Below are 22257 nucleotides of genomic sequence, written 5' to 3' on the forward strand. Positions count from 1 at the left end.
ACATTTTCTTTAATAAACTGTCAAAGAGAATCTGTCAGAAGGATTTTTGCTATTTAATATGGAAGCAGAATGATATAGGGTCAGAGACCCTGATTCCAGCGATGTCACTTACCGGACTGCTTGCTGTGGGTTCAATAAAATCACGGTTTTATCAACAGGAGATTATCAATAAAAGACCAGTAAACCTGCTGCCATGTAGTCCTCCAAACTCATGTGCTCTGTGTAACTCTGTACCCACCCCTGTTTAGCAGTCTTTTGCCTATGCAAAATGTACACAGAAAGCGGACAATCAGTGGTGTGAACGAGGTTATACAGAGCTCAGCATTCAGAGAACTGCTAGATCTGCAGCAGATAAAAGTTATTGTATTAAAACTGCAGCAAGCAGGCCAGTAAGTAACAAATTGCTGGAATAGTTGCTTTTAGATGGGGTATCAAACACCTGGTGATATAGTCCCATTAATGCCATGGCCACATGGGAATCGGGATGATTATGCTAATGACACTCTGATTAAACTCTGATCTGAATGTCAGCATAGTGTTATCTGACTCTCTTGAATCAAACAATTGGATTACACTGTGAGCAGAAGATGGAGAACAAGATTTTTCCATCTTTTCTATTGTGAGTCTGAAAATCAGACTGCACTCAGCTGTCATCCAAGTGCAGTCCCATGTTTTCCATGCACCCATAGACTTGAATGGGTGAGTGGCATCTGATTTCAGACTGGAATCGTGGCATACTTATTATACATGACTGGGATCTGATAAATGGCAGCTACATGTATAGACAGATAATTGTGTGCAGACAGGTGACATTGTATCATCTCTACCTGAAGAACATGAATCAGCCGTCAGAGAAACGGAAACATCTCTATCATTATGGCATCTAGAAGGTTTTCTTAGATTAGATCATTAAATTTTTTCACTTACAATGTTGTGATCTCGTCAAGAAGTTTGCACGCCTGAGATATAAATCCAGTGTGCTCCCTATAGAAAAGGAAACATCAATGTGTATATTAGGACGGGTTACACTAGGACTTTTCCCAAAACCAGGAATTGATTTGAGCTATTAAAATAGACGTCCCAACTGAGTTCTCCCCTCTCCACAGTATAGGGAATAAGCTGCTGATCCCGGGGATCGGACCCTCCAGCTCTGAGACGCCCCCTGTAGGATGGAGCGAGGTGGCGCACGCACACCGCACACTGTACAATGAGAAGAAAGACTCTTACCTGTGATTGTCACCTGCAGCTGAAAAACAAACAACAGTTTAGGATTAGATTGACTTTTCCTCAGTGCACTGCATCCGATTTTTATATTTTATTAGTCCATTTTTACCATCATTGTGTCATTCAATTCTCTTGTAGGCAAAAAAAAAGCTGATGGAAACTTCCCAGGTGTTTCCCAGTAGTCAGTCAGTGGTGAGTGTGATCCACAATTCCCCCAATGCTGACATGTTACCAGCTCCATAGAATATGTGGCCAGTGATAAAGCTGACGGCTGGGACATCCCCAAACATGTGACTGAGCCCTTCCTTTACCCCCTGATTGTACAGAGACTTCCTTACACAATATCGGATCTGATCTGACTGTCAGGTTTGGGCTCTCCGGTCACGACAGGCAAGCAGGGGTCCTGGAGACCACACGGGCGGTGAGTCCTGGGAAGTGCTGGCTCTGATCCCCCATCACCCCGACCTCCATCACAATGTTACTATCGGCTTCCTGTACCACCATTGAGCCCCTGTGAGACTGAGACTCAGCGCAGCAGGCGCCATTACGTTACTAGATAGCGCCTGCTGTGGAAAGCCTCAGGCCCCACACTGCACAGACCGGAGGACGGCACTGGGGGGACACGGCCGGGATAAATGCTATAAATGCCTGTAAGAAAGTCCATACTTACATGTGATGTTACTGTGTGCAGGCTGAAAGAGGAAAACAGAGAAGTGTAAAAGGTCCATGAAATAGTTCAGCTTCTTACATTGTAGTGTGCATCATATACTCAGGCTTCCATTACACTGGATAATGAATGGGTTTATAAGGTAAAGGGGTATTCTTATCTCCGAGATGCTATCCCAATATATAGTAGTTACAATAATACTAATATTAGCAAATACCTCCAATTAGAAATTAGTATAGTTCTTCTGATTCGCTATGTCGCTTACCTCGTGTGCAGGGCATTGCAGTCCATAGTTACAACCACTAACAACTGTCACTATATGAGTGGTCATAACCATGGATACCTAAGCTACAGCAATGTCCTACAAATGGGGAAAGCGGCATAGCGAATCGGAAGAACTATACTACATTTCTAAATACAAGTATTAGTTAATTTTATTATTATAACTACTATATATTGGATGCATCTTGGAGATGAGAATGCCCTCTAATGTACAAGATAAATTTAATAATATGAGGGCAATCTATGAGCAGAACGCCAGTCCGTACCCCATGCAGCATTCATGGATCATTACCATCACGCCTGGTATGTGACCCCTGCATCTGCTGACAACTGAGGGGCAGCATCTGCTGACAACTGAGGGGAGCATCTGCTGATAACTGAGGGTGGCGTCTGCTGACAACTGAGGGGCGGCATCTCCTGACAACTCAGGGCGGCGTCTGCTGACAACTCAGGGCGGCATCTCCTGACAACTCAGGGCGGCATCTCCTGACAACTGATGGGAGCATCTGCTGACAACTGATGGGAGCATCTGCTGATAACAGAGGGCGGCGTCTGCTGACAACTCAGGGCGGCATCTCCTGACAACTGAGGGCAGCATCTGCTGATAACTGAGGGCGGCATCTCCTGACAACTGAGGGCGGCATCTGCTGATAACTGAGGGCGGCATCTGCTGACAACTCAGGGCGGCATCTCCTGACAACTGAGGGCGGCATCTGCTGATAACTGAGGGCGGCATCTCCTGACAACTGAGGGTGGCATCTCCTGACAACTGAGGGCGGCATCTGCTGATAACTGAGGGCGGCATCTCCTGACAACTCAGGGCGGCATCTCCTGACAACTGAGGGCGGCATCTGCTGACAACTCAGGGCGGCATCTCCTGACAACTCAGGGCGGCATCTCCTGACAACTGAGGGCGGCATCTCCTGACAACTGAGGGCGGCATCTCCTGACAACTGAGGGTGGCATCTCCTGACAACTGAGGGCGGCATCTGCTGATAACTGAGGGCGGCATCTCCTGACAACTCAGGGCGGCATCTCCTGACAACTGAGGGCGGCATCTGCTGACAACTCAGGGCGGCATCTCCTGACAACTGAGGGCGGCATCTGCTGATAACTGAGGGCGGCATCTGCTGATAACTGAGGGCGGCATCTCCTGACAACTGAGGGTGGCATCTGCTGATAACTGAGGGCGGCATCTGCTGATAACTGAGGGCGGCATCTCCTGACAACTGAGGGTGGCATCTGCTGACAACTCAGGGCGGCATCTCCTGACAACTGAGGGTGGCATCTCCTGACAACTCAGGGCGGCATCTCCTGACAACTCAGGGCGGCATCTGCTGACAACTGAGGGTGGCATCTCCTGACAACTGAGGGCAGCATCTCCTGACAACTGAGGGCGGCATCTCCTGACAACTCAGGGCGGCATCTCCTGACAACTGAGGGTGGCATCTGCTGATAACTGAGGGTGGCATCTCCTGACAACTGAGGGCGGCATCTCCTGACAACTGAGGGTGGCATCTCCTGACAACTCAGGGCGGCATCTGCTGATAACTGAGGGCGGCATCTGCTGACAACTGAGGGCGGCATCTCCTGACAACTCAGGGCGGCATCTGCTGATAACTGAGGGCGGCATCTCCTGACAACTGAGGGTGGCATCTCCTGACAACTCAGGGCGGCATCTCCTGACAACTGAGGGCGGCATCTGCTGACAACTGAGGGCGGCATCTCCTGACAACTCAGGGCGGCATCTGCTGATAACTGAGGGCGGCATCTCCTGACAACTGAGGGTGGCATCTCCTGACAACTCAGGGCGGCGTCTGCTGACAATTCAGGGCGGCATTCATGGTTCATTACCATCACGCCTGGAATGTGACCCCTGCATCTGCTGATAACTGAGGGCGGCATCTGCTGACAACTGAGGGCGGCATCTGCTGATAACTGAGGGCGGCATCTGCTGATAACTGAGGGCGGCATCTCCTGACAACTGAGGGCGGCATCTCCTGACAACTTAGGGCGGCATCTCCTGATAACTGAGGGGCGGCATCTGCTGATAACTGAGGGCGGCGTCTGCTGACAACTGAGGGGCAGCATCTCCTGATAACTCAGGGCGGCATCTCCTGATAACTCAGGGCGGCATCTCCTGACAACTCAGGGCGGCATCTCCTGACAACTCAGGGCGGCATCTCCTGACAACTCAGGGCGGAGTCTGCTGACAACTGAGGGCGGCGTCTCCTGACAACTGAGGGGCTGCATCTCCTGACAACTCAGGGCGGCATCTCCTGACAACTCAGGGCGGCATCTCCTGACAACTCAGGGCGGAGTCTGCTGACAACTGAGGGCGGAGTCTGCTGACAACTGAGGGCGGCGTCTCCTGACAACTGAGGACTGTGTATTGTGAATCTCCATTTTCTCCATGATTCCTTCTGGTAAAGATCGGGGGTAAACTGGCAGTTGGTGACAGCGGCATTGAAGCCTGACGTGACCTCAGGAGTCGGGGGGCCATTATGACAGTTGGGGGCCGGGTAAACACCCCCGTCTCTGTCCTGTTATCTTTCCTGTGACGTTCTGCCTGTGGTTGGCGCCATAGAAGTCAGTGATTTCTGCTATATACCGCAATATTGCCGTAATTATATGGCGTCAGGTAAGAGATCAGACGGCCGCAGATTCAAGTCCCCACATCATCAGACAACAGAAATTCCTTGCTATATACATGTATAGAGAGAACATTAGCCACTCCTCTGAATTACAGGACTTTTCATATTTCGGACTTACATGCATTCCTCTCCGATATTTGCTCATCATTTTTCAAATGTAAATAAACGCAAAATCCTGAATTGGAGAAAGAGAGAAGTTTCCTTATACAGATCCTGATCTTAAATACCAACTGTATCAATAGTAAATATTGCCATAACGAGCTAATTATCAAATAGAAGGTTTTGTCATTAAAAATGTATGGAATATGAGAATTGGGAAATATCAGAAGCTTGTCATAAGAAATCAGAAACTTATATAGATAGGAAATGGGAAATAATAAGGACAGACCAGGAGTGGAAGAAACACATACTCACTCTCAGCTCCTTCACTTTAACCCTCAAAGGAGTTCCAGGTGAGCAGCCGCTTATATAGTTTTCATGATGTCATAATATCCCTGCAGAGCTCCGATTCTGTGATGTCACAGAGTTATAGAATGAGCTTAGAACAAGCCCTGCAGCCAATGATATTCAATATAATCATATAATCACATGATAAAATATATACACCACATACATATAATATATTCATATAATATAGTTTTATAATGATTCTAATATAATATTATAATCATATAATATAATTAGTGATGAGCGAACGTGCTCGCCACTACTCATTACTCGCCCGAGTATCACTGTATTGAGTGTACTTGGCGAGCACCGAGCATTTCCGGTATTATTCGGAGGGAGCTCAGGTCTCTGCCCTGCAATTTTGGCGGTCTTTAGAGCGCCAATGAACATGCAGGGATTGTCTACCATGCACTTTAATGCTGCAGCCATCTTTGTTGTGGTGTTATAGTAATTGGCTGGCCGCACAGCGTCATCAGGTCTATAAGTGACCGGATGCCGCCCTGCTCGGCCCAGTCGCCTCCGGAATCAGACAGTGTCGGGAGAGCTGCTGCTGAGACAGGGAGAGATTTGTGCTTTTATTAGTTAGTGTGGGTCTACCATTGTTCAATCCACAAATCTAGCTAAACCAACAGTCCTTTTTAGGGATAATTAGGGGGTATATAGATAGGTTGCAGTGCTAGGTAGGCAGGGGAGTCTATGTGTGCATATCCACATTAGTGCAAGGCATGCAAGCACTGTATGTGAGTATATAGATCTCACTGCATACATCAAAAGGGTCCATTACTGTCTGCTGCTGCCTATTATATATATACAGTCATATGTTAAAGTTTGGGCACCCCTATTAATGTTAACCAATTTTCTTTATAACAATTTTGGTTTTTGCAACAGCTATTTCAGTTTCATATATCTAATAACTGATGGACTCAGTTATATTTCTGGATTCAAATGAGGTTTATTGTACTAACAGAAAATGTGCAATCTGCATTTTAACAAAATTTGACCGGTGCAAAAGTATAGGCACCTCAACATAAAAGTGACATTAATATTTCGTAGATCCTCCTTTTGCAAAAATAACAGCCTCTAGTCGCTTCCTGTAGCTATTAATGAGTTCCTGGATCCTGGATGAAGGTATTTGTGACCATTCCTATCTACAAAACAATTCCAGTTCAGTTAAGTTTGATGGTCTCCGAGCATGGACAGCCCGCTTCAAATCATCCCACAGATGTTCAATGATATTCAGGTCTGGGGACTGGGATGGCCAATCCAGAACAATGTAATTGTTCCTCTTCATGAATGCCTGAGTAGATTTGGAGCGGTGTTTTGGATCATTGTCTTGCTGAAATATCCATCCCCTGCGTAACTTCAACTTCGTCACTGATTCTTGCACATTATTGTCAAGAATCTGCTGATACTGAGTTTAATCCATATGACCCTCAACTTTAACAAGATTCCCAGTGCCGGCATTGGCCACACAGCCCCAAAGCATGATGGAGCCTCCACCAAATTTTACTGTGGGTAGCAAGTGTTTTTCTTGGAATGATGTATTTTTTAGCCTCCATGCATAACGCCTTTTTGTATGACCAAACAACTCAATCTTTGTTTTATCAGTCCACAGGACCTTCTTCCAAAATGTAACTGCCTTGTCCAAATGTGCTTTTGCATACCTCAGGCGACTCTGTTTGTGGCGTGCTTGCAGAAACGGCTTCTTTCGCATCACTCTCCCATACAGCTTCTCCTTGTGCAAAGTGCGCTGAATTGTTGACCGATGCACAGTGACACCATCTGCAGCAAGATGATGCTGCAGGTCTTTGGAGGTGGTCTGTGGATTGTCCTTGACTGTTCTCACCATTCTTCTTCTCTGCCTTTCTGATATTTTTCTTGGCCTGCCACTTCTGGGCTTAACAAGAACTGTACCTGTGTTCTTCCATTTCCTTACTATGTTCCTCACAGTGGAAACTGACAGGTTAAATCTCTGAGACAACTTTTTATATCCTTCCCCTGAAAAGCTATGTTGAATAACCTTTGTTTTCAGATCATTTGAGAGTTGTTTTGAGGAGACCATGATGCCACTCTTCATAGGGGAATCAAATAGGAGAACTACTTGCAAGTCTCCACCTTAAATACCTTTTCTCATGATTTGATACACCTGGCTATGAAGTTCAAAGCTCAATGAGGTTACAAAACCAATTTAGTGCTTCAGGAAGTCAGTAAAAAGTAGTTAGGAGTGTTCAAATCAAGAAAATGATAAGGGTGCCCATACTTTTGCACCGGTCAAATTTTGTTTAAATGCAGATTGCACATTTTCTGTTAGTACAATAAACCTCATTTGAATCCAGAAATATAATTGAGTTCATCAGTTATTAGATATATGAAACTGAAATAGCTGTTGCAAAAACCAAAATTGTTATAAAGAAAATAGGTTAACATTAATAGGGGTGCCCAAACTTTAACATATGACTGTATACACACCTAGCTGCGAGTATCCGTGGCTAGGATTAAAAATTTTTGCATCTGAACCCTGCTAATTTTATTACAAAGTAATCCAGAGCCCCTTTTTTTTCTACATTTATTGGCTTGGTCACCCTGCAGACTACAGCCAGGTCATTTTAATACAACAGTGTGAAAAGTTAGCAATTTAAAACGGCTTTTTTTTGTCCCAGGCATCAGATCTGAGTGTGCAGAAAATTCTGACCTTTTTTGGTACTGTAGTATTTTTTGGAGTGTCTTACAATATTTTTGGACACCGTTTTGCTGACCATAAAATCTCTAGCTGGCCAAAAAATATTTAGCTACAGTTCTTATATTTATCACTGTGTTTTGTACACGCATCGCGTATCATTGCGCTAAATATTTTACAATTTTAGCACTCCAACAATTTTTTTTTAGTGTCATAGCCTACTTATTGACACAATTTTGGTGGGCCTAAAAAATCCAGGCCACATATTTAACAGTGTTCTATCTCCGTCAGACGCCAGATCTATCTGTGCTCTACAAATTGTTACTTTTCAGGCCTACATTCCACTTTTTTGTCTCTCTGCTACCCTAGGTCTATACAGTATTTTGGTGTAAAAAAAGAATAAAAAAAAACTCCAGGCCACATATTGAACAGTCTGTTATCTCCGTCAGACGCCTGGTGTATCTGTGCTCAGTGGCGTAACTACAAAGTTATGGGCCCCGATGCGAACTTTCAAATGGGGCCCACCCATGCCAAAATAAATGGGTGAATTAGAAATGGAGACACGTGAAAGCGTCCTCTGTGTTAGTAATGCATGCATCATTACAGAATTAGTTGTAGGCTGGGTTCACAAGAGAATAATTATCATTTATATTTGCAAATTTATTTTTTCAAACTTTTTGGTTATGCTACTAGCATGTGAATCTACTTTTTAATTTATGATACTAAACCTATTTAAGGCCATGTAGATCCAGAGGAAGGCAAAAACCCCCTATGAGGAATGGGCCAATTGTCCTTATATTGAGGGGAAAATTCCTTCCTGACCCCAAATATGGCGATCAGATTAAATCCCAGGAACAAAAGCTGATCTGTGTACTATATCTATGTGCTGAAAGGTGCTATGTGTGGGGGCCTATACAGTTACTGATCATGTAGTGTGGGTGATGTGATGTGTGATGGGTGCAGAACTTACCAGGCCTGTGTTAAGGTGGTTTCAGGGATAATGGTCGCTCTGGTACATTTTGCTGCTCGGCAGCCCCAGGACTATTGTTCCTGAACTCACCAGATGGAAACTTAACACAGGCCGCTCCTGAGGGTAGAAGACCTTCGGGCTGCAGGGATGTCAGATACCAGCCCAGGATTGGAGGAGACCAAGTCAATGGTCTGGGGCAGCAAAACAATGGCAGTGGTCCGGCATGAAGATGGTATAGAGAGGTGATGTTGAAGGGCAGCCAAGGTGACATACAGCAGCAGAGACGAGGCACGTGTTAGGAGGCAATTAGTTCTGGGCAGTTGGCACGGGCTCATCCTGCAAGATAGAAGAGGAAGATGTGAATTCTTCTATCTACCGGATCTTCTGTTATACCAGGGGAATGGTCTTTATAATGAACCATTCCACTATGTAACAACACATACATTGTACTGATATAATAGGTGGTATGTGTGTACAGCGGTTTCTCACCAGATGGTCGTGGATTCTTTCACAGTCCATATCTTTTCATCCACCTAAAAAAACACCAGAGTCATTGTCAGAAATAGTGAAAAAAGACAAGATGATTGATGACGATTAAAACAATGTAAGAACAACAATCCTTACCGGCCCAGCTAGGTGACACATACGTAAATCTGACCACGGAGTGAAGGAATTTTTGCTCCAGCCCCTGCAGATGTTGGTTCTCCAGAACTGGCCTGAATGGTGTAAACGGTGGCTCTGCTCTCCTTTCCTCCAGATCCTCCCAGCCGATGTTGGTAAAGAATGGATGCTCTCGGATGTTCCCGTACGCACCCAACCGAATCTGAGGGAGTTTGCGCAGCAGTTTCTTGATTAGATGTTTCACGTCAGCATCAAGCCAAGATGGAAATTTTGGCTTTTCGTTGACGATGACTTTGAAAGCTTGATGGGTAAAAGAGAAATGCAGGATTCTACATCTAGGCAAGAAAAATTAAAAATACATCTACAATATGTGAGGAATAGAACTAAGCAACAGCACATGTGAAAAAGACTTGGGTATACTAATAGATCACAGACTGCACATGAGTCAACAGCGTGAAGTAATTATCCCCCTCTACTTTTCCAGGCCTCATCTGGAATACTATGCCCACTTCAGAGCAGCACATTTAAAAAAAAATTGAAAAACGAGCAAGTTCAGAGAAGCGCTATCTGCGTACTGCAAAGTATGTCCTACAAGGGACAGTTAAAGGATCTGGGAATGTTTAGCTTGAAAAAAAGAAGGCTAAGCGGGGACTTAATAGCGGTTTCCAAATATCTGAAGGTATGTCACATGTAGAGCGATCATCCTTATTCTCATTTGTACATGGAAACATGAGAAGCAATGGAATGAAACTGAGGTATGCAAATTTTCCTGCTATAGTAATTTTGCTAATTTTTTTTCAGCAGGGTAATATTATACGGCATTTATGCTGCGCCAGTTGTGCATCAAAAACATACAGCCAGACTTGGTTGGTTAGCAATAGCATCGCTATTTTGCTACTGCTGTGTGACAAGTCCATCTGAGGTGGGAAAGTTTTCCTGCGATACTAATCCTGCAAAGTTATTTTTAGCAGGGAAATATTATATAGCATTTAAACTGCACCATGTAGTGTGTCAAAAGCATACAGCCAGACTTGGTCGGTTGCAATAGCATTGCTATATAGTGCAAGTAGTAAATCAAGTCCATCTGAGATGGGCAAGTTTTTCTGTGATGCGATCCTAATCTTGCAAATTTTTCAGCAGGGAAATATTACACGGTATTTATACTGTGCCAGTTGTGCAACAAAAGCATACAGCCAGACTTGGTTGGTTAGCAATAGCATCGCTATATTGCTACTGCAGTGTAACAAGTCCATATGAGGTGGGCAAATTTTCCTGCAATACTAATCTTGCAAACATTTCTGAACAGGGATATATCATTGTAAATTATGTGGGCGTAACAGAAGATATGCTCCAAACAATTTCATATTCGGATTTAGCCTGCTGTATCAGGTTTTAAACCCCCCATTTATATTTTATGTGCAAATGCTCTGCACCCACAACAATTTCACCACCACAAAATTGCAACATGGGATATGGCGGGCTGTATCATGTTTAGCAACAGAAAAATATATTTTTTTTAATGTGTGTCAGGTCTGTAGACAGCTTAATTTCATCCCCAAAATATTACAACGGGGAATATGGCAGGCTGTATCACGGCTAGCAACAAATTTTTTTTTTATCTGTATGATCTATACAGACAGTGGAATTTCACCACCACTAAATAACAAGGTTAGATATGGTGGTGAATCACGGTAGCAATTGCCCCCCAAAAAATTTTTCATGCACAACAGTAGCTCTCTAAACTCTCTGATTAATAAACAACCGCCTAGCTAACTAGGTAAAATCTAGCATCAAACAGTCCCACTATCAGGAGCAGCCTCTCTGCGCTATTATACTGTCAAAATTGATCTAAAATAAGTTGTCCGCTCTATGTATGGAGCGGGACATGTGATTTCAGACGCCAATGACACAAGATGTTGTGTCAGGACATTGTGGGTGTTTCCTGCACCCTGATCAGCTAGTTGCAATGTGCACACACAAAGTTTCAAAAAAAAAAAAAAAATTACAGTTTTCAAGCACGCCGCGCCTCTGAGCTCTGCAAACCCCCAACCACGTGCCCCACGCTCATCAGACACCACCATTATCATAGCCAAAGTGCATAAAATACTTCACTGGCAACGCAAATATTTTCCCGCATTTTTTACCAAATGTCTCCAATTGTTTGAGATTTTATAAAATTTTGCTCATGTTTCCGATCACAAATTTGAATGTGCCATATTTGTGCCGAATTTATGTTTGGCACTCATTTTTTGAAGAAATTCGCTCATCACTACTCAAAATGCCTCACTTGGGGTCACATGTGAAGATCAGCTCTACTTCTGATGACGTTCTGTCTTTCACAGGTGCCTTGTTGCCGACTATACAGCACATCATCTATGATATTACCTACAGTAGCTTGCAAACGTATTCACCCCCTTGTTATTGTCATTTTTCATGTTTTGTTACCTATCAACTTGGAATTTCACAGTTTTTATTGAGGCTTTGCAACCTACAAAAGACAAAATGAGAAAAACCCTGCTGTAATAAAATAAATAAAAAGCAAATGTGCATTTAAGTAATACAGAGTTCTTAGTAATACTGTATTTGATCAAGTATAGCATAAAAGCTGTCCCCACCATCGACAAGGTGACTCTGTGATCGGGGTGCTCCCACACTAATATTAAAATCCTTATCATGTGTCAAAGCTGACGTCAGTGTGTGAGTAAGGGCAGACAAAAGGAGCGGGGTCCCAACCAGTGAACACCAGTCAGGGGAAGCCTTTAAATACAATTTCCAGCTCAGTAGAGGGAGGCCACACAAACACAAAAATTGAGCTTGCTTTGAGTTGGTATACATGCAGCACATAAACGCATGTTCACATTGGCCATAAAGCATACAAAACCTACAAAAGACAAAATGAGAAAAACCCTGCTGTAATTAAATAAAAAGCAAATGTGCATTTAAGTAATACAGAGTTCTTAGTAATACAGTATTTGATCAAGTATAGCATAAAAGCCGTCCCCACCATCGACAAGGTGACTCTGTGGTCGGGGCCGTCCTACACTGTCTAATATTAAAAACCTTATCATGTGTCAAAGTTGACATCAGTGTGTGAATAAGGGCAGACAAAAGGATCGGGTCCCAACCAGTGGACACCAGTCAGGGGAAGCAGACTATGCAGCACATCATCTATGATATTACCTACAGTGGCTTACAAAAGTATTCACCCTCTTGTCATTTTTCATGTTTTGCTACCTACCAACCTGGAATTTCAGTTTTTTTGAGGCTTTGCATCAGTTTATGTAAAAAAGACATAGAAGACAGTGCGGTGCTGGCAATTTGACTGGAAGCATTATGTGCTATCCATCCAACAACCTTTATACACTACAAAGTGGGACAGGAAGCTAGGTCGACATTATGTGTGTTTGTTTTGTTCCCACAGCAAGCATAGTTCTAGTTTGCGCATTGCCTCTGCTCTCACCATCTGCATCACGTCCACTTCCCTGTACCTTACCAGGCGCCTTGCCCATTTTAAATTACGTATGATATATCCCTGTTGAGAAAACTTTGCAGGATTAGTATTGCAGGAAAATTTGCCCACCTCAGATGGACTTGTTACACTGCAGTAGCAATATAGCATTGCTATTGCTAACCAAGTCTGGCTATATGCTTTTGTCGCACAACTTGAAAAAAGGTGAAGTGTCTAAATCTGCGCTGCTGAAGAATCCAGGATATCAACGGCTTCTTTAAAAGTTTTATTCAAAACAGGGTTAAAAGTCAATACTAGAGTTGAGCGAAACGGGTCGAAAAATTTCAAAAGTCGCTGACTTTTGGCAAAGTCGGGTTTCATGAAACGAAACCCGACCCTAGGATGAGGTCGGCCACGAGGTCGGCGACTTACGCGCCAAAGTCGCGTTTCAAAAGTTTGTTTTGCGCTCTTTTTCAGCCAATCAGGATCCACGGACACTGTGGGCAACGTGATGACATAGGCAGGGGTCACCACCATCTTTCAGAAGGGCATGCAAGTGATTGGCTTGCTTTGGTGGGCGTCACAGGGGGTATAAAAGGGCGTGCACGCCGACCGCCATCTTACTTCTGCCGATCTCAGTATAGGGAGAGGTTGCTGCTGATTCTGTAGGGAGAGCGTTAGGCAGGGAAGAAGACAAAAAAACTGCTTCTGCTGCTAGCGATTTGGCCTGCACAACACACCAGTCACTGTGTGTGCAGTGCAAGGGGAGGCTATATAGTGGTGTATCAGTGGTGTTGGTTGTTGGGCTGCCTTCTAAGGCTTCCTGACATTCCTGCATTGCTGTTTACCCACTGCTCCGCAAACTACTTTTTTAAAAGCAATCCCAATTTTTTATTTTTGGCCTCCTGAGAAGAAAAAAAACTGCTTCTGCTGCTAGCAATTTGGCCTGCACAACACACCAGTCACTGTGTGTGCAGTGCAAGGGGAGGCTATATTGTGGTGTATAAGTGGTGTTGGTTGTTGGGCTGCCTTTTAAGGCTTCCTGACAGGCTGGCATTGCTGTTTACCCACTGCTCTGCAAACTGCTTTTTTAAAAGCAATCCAATCTCCCTTATCCTCTAGTCACTTTTGTCACAGCTGTGCCATCGAGCCTGTCACATAGCGCTCAGATATTCATTGGGCCTCACACAATCCAAAAGTGTCCAGTGTCCAAAAGTGTGTGCAGAGATTCAAAATCTCCCTTATCCTCTAGTCACTTTTGTCACAGCTGTGCCATCGAGCCTGTCACATAGCGCTCAGATATTCATTGGGCCTCACACAATCCAAAAGTGTCCAGTGTCCAAAAGTGTGTGCAGAGATTCAAAATCTCCCTTATCCTCTAGTCACTTTTGTCACAGGCAGCTGTGCCATCGAGCCTGTCACATAGCGCTCAGATATTCATTGGGCCTCACACAATCCAAAAGTGTCCAGTGTCCAAAAGTGTGTGCAGAGATTCAAAATCTCCCTTATCCTCTAGTCACTTTTGTCACAGCTGTGCCATCGAGCCTGTCACATAGCGCTCAGATATTCATTGGGCCTCACACAATCCAAAAGTGTCCAGTGTCCAAAAGTGTGTGCAGAGATTCAAAATCTCCCTTATCCTCTAGTCACTTTTGTCACAGCTGTGCCATCGATCCTGTAACATAGCGCTCAGATATTCATTGGGCCTCACACAATCCAAAAGTGTCCAGTGTCCAAAAGTGTGTGCAGAGATTCAAAATCTCCCTTATCCTCTAGTCACTTTTGTCACAGCTGTGCCATCGAGCCTGTCACATAGCGCTCAGATATTCATTGGGCCTCACACAATCCAAAAGTGTCCAGTGTCCAAAAGTGTGTGCAGAGATTCAAAATCTCCCTTATCCTCTAGTCACTTTTGTCACAGCTGTGCCATCGAGCCTGTCACATAGCGCTCAGATATTCATTGGGCCTCACACAATCCAAAAGTGTCCAGTGTCCAAAAGTGTGTGCAGAGATTCAAAATCTCCCTTATCCTCTAGTCACTTTTGTCACAGCTGTGCCATCGAGCCTGTCACATAGCGCTCAGAAATTCATTGGGCCTCACACAATCCAAAAGTGTCCAGTGTCCAAAAGTGTGTGCAGAGATTCAAAATCTCCCTTATCCTCTAGTCACTTTTGTCACAGCTGTGCCATCGAGCCTGTCACATAGCGCTCAGATATTCATTGGGCCTCACACAATACAAAAGTGTCCAGTGTCCAAAAGTGTGTGCAGAGATTCAAAATCTCCCTTATCCTCTAGTCACTTTTGTCACAGCTGTGCCATCGAGCCTGTCACATAGCGCTCAGATATTCATTGGGCCTCACACAATCCAAAAGTGTCCAGTGTCCAAAAGTGTGTGCAGAGATTCAAAATCTCCCTTATCCTCTAGTCACTTTTGTCACAGGCAGCTGTGCCATCGAGCCTGTCACATAGCGCTCAGATATTCATTGGGCCTCACACAATCCAAAATTGTCCAGTGTCCAAAAGTGTGTGCAGAGATTCAAAATCTCCCTTATCCTCTAGTCACTATTGTCACAGCTGTGCCATCGAGCCTGTCACATAGCGCTCAGATATTCATTGGGCCTCACACAATACAAAAGTGTCCAGTGTCCAAAAGTGTGTGCAGAGATTCAAAATCTCCCTTATCCTCTAGTCACTTTTGTCACAGCTGTGCCATCGAGCCTGTCACATAGCGCTCAGATATTCATTGGGCCTCACACAATCCAAAAGTGTCCAGTGTCCAAAAGTGTGTGCAGAGATTCAAAATCTCCCTTATCCTCTAGTCACTTTTGTCACAGGCAGCTGTGCCATCGAGCCTGTCACATAGCGCTCAGATATTCATTGGGCCTCACACAATCCAAAAGTGTCCAGTGTCCAAAAGTGTGTGCAGAGATTCAAAATCTCCCTTATCCTCTAGTCACTTTGGTCACAGCTGTGCCATCGAGCCTGTCACATAGCGCTCAGATATTCATTGGGCCTCACACAATCCAAAAGTGTCCAGTGTCCAAAAGTGTGTGCAGAGATTCAAAATCTCCCTTATCCTCTAGTCACTTTTGTCACAGGCAGCTGTGACATCGAGCCTGTCACATAGCGCTCAGATATTCATTGGGCCTCACACAATCCAAAAGTGTCCAGTGTCCAAAAGTGTGTGCAGAGATTCAAAATCTCCCTTATCCTCTAGTCACTTTTGTCACAGCTGTGCCATCGAGCCTGTCACATAGCGCTCAGATATTCATTGGGCCTCACACAATCCAAAAGTGTCCAGTGTCCAAAAGTGTGTGCAGAGATTCAAAATCTCCCTTATCCTCTAGTCACTTTTGTCACAGCTGTGCCATCGAGCCTGTCACATAGCGCTCAGATATTCATTGGGCCTCACACAATCCAAAAGTGTCCAGTGTCCAAAAGTGTGTGCAGAGATTCAAAATCTCCCTTATCCTCTAGTCACTTTTGTCACAGCTGTGCCATCGAGCCTGTCACATAGCGCTCAGATATTCATTGGGCCTCACACAATCCAAAAGTGTCCAGTGTCCAAAAGTGTGTGCAGAGATTCAAAATCTCCCTTATCCTCTAGTCACTTTTGTCACAGGCAGCTGTGCCATCGAACCTGTCACATAGCGCTCAGATATTCATTGGGCCTCACACAATCCAAAAGTGTCCAGTGTCCAAAAGTGTGTGCAGAGATTCAAAATCTCCCTTATCCTCTAGTCACTTTTGTCACAGCTGTGCCATCGAGCCTGTCACATAGCGCTCAGATATTCATTGGGCCTCACACAATCCAAAAGTGTCCAGTGTCCAAAAGTGTGTGCAGAGATTCAAAATCTCCCTTATCCTCTAGTCACTTTTGTCACAGCTGTGCCATCGAGCCTGTCACATAGTGATCAGATATTCATTGGGCCTCACACAATCCAAAAGTGTCCAGTGTCCAAAAGTGTGTGCAGAGATTCAAAATCTCTCTTATCCTCTAGTCACTTTTGTCACAGGCAGCTGTGCCATCGAGCCTGTCACATAGCGCTCAGATATTCATTGGGCCTCACACAATCCAAAAGTGTCCAGTGTCCAAAAGTGTGTGCAGAGATTCAAAATCTCCCTTATCCTCTAGTCACTTTTGTCACAGGCAGCTGTGACATCGAGCCTGTCACATAGCGCTCAGATATTCATTGGGCCTCACACAATCCAAAAGTGTCCAGTGTCCAAAAGTGTGTGCAGAGATTCAAAATCTCCCTTATCCTCTAGTCACTTTTGTCACAGCTGTGCCATCGAGCCTGTCACATTGCGCTCAGATATTCATTGGGCCTCACACAATCCAAAAGTGTCCAGTGTCCAAAAGTGTGTGCAGAGATTCAAAATCTCCCTTATCCTCTAGTCACTTTTGTCACAGCTGTGCCATCGAGCCTGTCACATAGCGCTCAGATATTCATTGGGCCTCACACAATCCAAAAGTGTCGAGTGTCCAAAAGTGTGTGCAGAGATTCAAAATCTCCCTTATCCTCTAGTCACTTTGGTCACAGCTGTGCCATCGAGCCTGTCACATAGCGCTCAGATATTCATTGGGCCTCACACAATCCAAAAGTGTCCAGTGTCCAAAAGTGTGTGCAGATTCAAAATCTCCCTTATCCTCTAGTCACTTTGGTCACAGCTGTGCCATCGAGCCTGTCACATAGCGCTCAGATATTCATTGGGCCTCACACAATCCAAAAGTGTCCAGTGTCCAAAAGTGTGTGCAGAGATTCAAAATCTCCCTTATCCTCTAGTCACTTTTGTCACAGGCAGCTGTGCCATCGAGCCTGTCACATAGCGCTCAGATATTCATTGGGCCTCACACAATCCAAAAGTGTCCAGTGTCCAAAAGTGTGTGCAGAGATTCAAAATCTCCCTTATCCTCTAGTCACTTTTGTCACAGGCAGCTGTGACATCGAGCCTGTCACATAGCGCTCAGATATTCATTGGGCCTCACACAATCCAAAAGTGTCCAGTGTCCAAAAGTGTGTGCAGAGATTCAAAATCTCCCTTATCCTCTAGTCACTTTTGTCACAGCTGTGCCATCGAGCCTGTCACATAGCGCTCAGATATTCATTGGGCCTCACACAATCCAAAAGTGTCCAGTGTCCAAAAGTGTGTGCAGAGATTCAAAATCTCCCTTATCCTCTAGTCACTTTTGTCACAGCTGTGCCATCGAGCCTGTCACATAGCGCTCAGATATTCATTGGGCCTCACACAATCCAAAAGTGTCCAGTGTCCAAAAGTGTGTGCAGAGATTCAAAATCTCCCTTATCCTCTAGTCACTTTTGTCACAGCTGTGCCATCGAGCCTGTCACATAGCGCTCAGATATTCATTGGGCCTCACACAATCCAAAAGTGTCCAGTGTCCAAAAGTGTGTGCAGAGATTCAAAATCTCCCTTATCCTCTAGTCACTTTGGTCACAGCTGTGCCATCGAGCCTGTCACATAGCGCCTAGATATTCATTGGGCCTCACACAATCCAAAAGTGTCCAGTGTCCAAAAGTGTGTGCAGAGATTCAAAATCTCCCTTATCATCTAGTCACTTTTGTCACAGGCAGCTGTGCCATCGAGCCTGTCACATAGCGCTCAGATATTCATTGGGCCTCACACAAACCAAAAGTGTCCAGTGTCCAAAAGTGTGTGCAGATTCAAAATCTCCCTTATCCTCTAGTCACTTTGGTCACAGCTGTGCCATCGAGCCTGTCACATAGCGCTCAGATATTCATTGGGCCTCACACAATCCAAAAGTGTCCAGTGTCCAAAAGTGTGTGCAGAGATTCAAAATCTCCCTTATCCTCTAGTCACTTTTGTCACAGCTGTGCCATCGAGCCTGTCACATAGCGCTCAGATATTCATTGGGCCTCACACAATCCAAAAGTGTCCAGTGTCCAAAAGTGTGTGCAGAGATTCAAAATCTCCCTTATCCTCTAGTCACTTTTGTCACAGCTGTGCCATCGAGCCTGTCACATAGCGCTCAGATATTCATTGGGCCTCACACAATCCAAAAGTGTCCAGTGTCCAAAAGTGTGTGCAGAGATTCAAAATCTCCCTTATCCTCTAGTCACTTTTGTCACAGCTGTGCCATCGAGCCTGTCACATAGCGCTCAGATATTCATTGGGCCTCACACAATCCAAAAGTGTCCAGTGTCCAAAAGTGTGTGCAGAGATTCAAAATCTCCCTTATCCTCTAGTCACTTTGGTCACAGCTGTGCCATCGAGCCTGTCACATAGCGCTCAGATATTCATTGGGCCTCACACAATCCAAAAGTGTCCAGTGTCCAAAAGTGTGTGCAGAGATTCAAAATCTCCCTTATCCTCTAGTCACTTTTGTCACAGGCAGCTGGGCCATCGAGCCTGTCACATAGCGCTCAGATATTCATTGGGCCTCACACAATCCAAAAGTGTCCAGTGTCCAAAAGTGTGTGCAGAGATTCAAAATCTCCCTTATCCTCTAGTCACTTTTGTCACAGCTGTGCCATCGATCCTGTCACATAGCGCTCAGATATTCATTGGGCCTCACACAATCCAAAAGTGTCCAGTGTCCAAAAGTGTGTGCAGAGATTCAAAATCTCCCTTATCCTCTAGTCACTTTTGTCACAGGCAGCTGTGCCATCGAGCCTGTCACATAGCGCTCAGATATTCATTGGGCCTCACACAATCCAAAAGTGTCCAGTGTCCAAAAGTGTCTGCAGAAATTCAAAATCTCCCCTGTCCTATAGACACCTTGTACCTTGTTTTACATTACTATATAGTTTGTTGGATTTTGTCTACATTTCTACCAAAAATGAGGAAGGCTGGTGGAAGAGGCCGAGGAATTGGGCGGGGGTTGGCAGCTGGTAATGATGGTGTTGGTGGTGGATCTGATGGTAGTGGCAAGAGCAAAATAGGACCGAATGCAGGAGGTGTTGAGCCTGCGTCATAGTCTGGCTACATAAGGCCTCGAACGCTTAGTTTTCTAGGAGTTGGCAAACCACTTTTAAAGCCAGAGCATCAGGAAAAAGTTTTGTCTTACATTGCTGACTCAGCCTCCAGCTCTATCGCCTCCTCTTCTTCAGTTGTAAAAAGTAAAAGCACTGAGTCGTCATTGGAGGCTCATGTTCATGAACCACACCTTTCCTTGTGTCCTTCACCCCAACCAAGATTGAAGGATGACGCAGGCCATACTACTGATTACTCCATGGAGCTGTTTTCACATACCATGCCTGGATTATCAAGTCAAATGGTGAATTACCCAGGCCAAGATGAATCTGACATGGAGTGCACTGATGCACAGCCGCTGATGGATGATTCTGCTGGTACATTCACTCAGAGCACTACATTGTCCTCGCAGTGTACAGAGCCAGATTCTGACCCTGATGAGACTCAGGTGCCCCTTCCCGCACACTATACCACCATACACGGTGACACAGAGGAAGGTGCACATGACATAGAAGAGGAGGTGATGGATGACCCAGTTGTTGACCCAGATTGGCATCCATTGGGGGAAGAGGGTGCTGCTTCCAATAGCTCAGATGAGGAGCATCCACAGCAGACATCGACATCGCAACAGCTGTTATCTGGCAGGCCCGGAGCACTCCAAAGACAGGTTCCAAACATCAAAAGAGTTGCTGGACAGCTTGTCCAGAGGGTCAAAAGATCACAGCGTGCTAGGCCGCAAAATGTCTGCCAAAGTAGGAAGAGTGCAGTGTGGCACTTTTTTGAACAAAATCCTCATGATCAGGCCAAGGTTATCTGTAAGAAGTGCGCAAAGACCTTTAGCCGAGGGAAAAATCTGAAAAATTTGAATACCAGTTGCATGCTTAGACATTTAACCAGCATGCACTTGCAAGCGTGGACACAACACCAAACCTCAAGTGCCACATGTGCAACTGATCACAACGAAGGTAGTCAGCAACGCTACATTGTTTCCCCCACTGTAAGCCCACCGGTTAGCACAGCAGCAAATGTTGAGGTGTCGTTGCAAGGCCACAGCAGTCAGGGAATCCCACTGTTATATCAACGAAAGACTGATTCTAGGCCATCAGAAAGAACACCAACTCCATCACCATCATCAACCCTCTCTCATTCCGCCCTGTCCACCGCTACTTCCACCATATGCAGCTCTCAAGTCCAGCTCACCCTCCCAGACACTATGAGTAGGTCAAGAAAGTACTCAGTCTCTCATCCGCGTACACTGGGTTTGAACGCCCACATTGCCAAACTAATCTCGTTTGAGATGATGCCCTTTCGGTTGGTGGAAAGCACAGCTTTCCGCGAACTCATGGCCTATGCAGTACCACGCTATGACCTACCCAGTCGCCACTTCTTCTCTCGCAAAGCCATCCCAGCCCTCCACCATCATGTGAAAGACCGCATTGTCCATGCACTCAAGCAGTCAGTGAGCGGAAAGGTGCACCTCACAACTGATGCATGGTCCAGTCGGCATGGCCAGGGCCTTTACGTGTCCATCATTGCGCACTGGGTTAATGTGGTGGATGCAGGGTCCACAGGGGACAGCGGTGGTGGGACAGTGCTGCCTAGCCCACGGTATAGGAAACAGTTGGCTGTAGGCGTTCGACCCTCCTCCTCCTCCTCCTCCAGAAGCGAAAGCTCGTCCACAGAGCGCAGTCGTACGAGCACTCCATCTGCAGCTGCCACTGTTGCACACGATGTGTCCCCCTATCGAGCAGCTAGTGGAAAGCGTCAGCAGGCTGTGTTGCAGATGATGTGTTTGGGCAACAGACACACCGCCGAGGTGCTGGCCGAGTACTTGAAGCGACAAACTGAGTCATGGCTGGGCAGTGTACATCTTGAGGCAGGCAAGGTAGTTAGTGATAACGGCCGTAATTTTGTGGCAGCCATAGCCCTTTCAAAACTCAGCCACATACCTTGCTTGGCTCACACCTTGAACCTGGTGGTGCAGTGCTTCCTCAAAAATTATCCGGAGTTAACAGCCCTGCTCCAGAAGGTGCGAAGACTGTGCGCGCACATCCGCCGGTCGCCTGTACACTCCGTTCGTATGCAGAAGCTGCAGCAATTGCTTCACCTTCCCAACCACCGCCTCATTATCGACATTGCAACAAGGTGGAACTCCACCCTGCACATGGTGGAGCGGCTGTGCGAGCAGAGGCAGGCCATAATGCATTTGTGGGAGGATACACGGCCAGGCACTTTGAGAGCAGACATGGAGTTGACAGGTGTGCAGTGGTCGAAGCTGAAAGACCTCTGTAAAGTCCTTCAGTGTTTTGAGG

At 45.5% G+C, this 22257-nt stretch overlaps 1 protein-coding gene across 1 annotated transcript in view; it reads right to left on the bottom strand.

Annotated features, from left to right (window-relative positions):
* The window catches only part of LOC141080502 (uncharacterized), a 56394-nt gene that overhangs the window by 17059 nt on the left and 17078 nt on the right, over positions 1-22257 (bottom strand). The window contains exons 3-5 of the mRNA XM_073565749.1: positions 9546-9842; positions 1228-1246; positions 928-984 (exon numbers count right to left, since the gene is read on the bottom strand). Coding sequence (XP_073421850.1) covers positions 928-984; positions 1228-1246; positions 9546-9842 — 373 coding nt within the window. The remainder of the gene's footprint in view (positions 1-927; positions 985-1227; positions 1247-9545; positions 9843-22257) is intronic.

Source organism: Dendrobates tinctorius, unplaced genomic scaffold (genome assembly GCF_039654945.1).
Source record: "Dendrobates tinctorius isolate UK_male_01 unplaced genomic scaffold, ASM3965494v1 ptg000003l, whole genome shotgun sequence".
Lineage (NCBI taxonomy): Eukaryota > Metazoa > Chordata > Amphibia > Anura > Dendrobatidae > Dendrobates > Dendrobates tinctorius.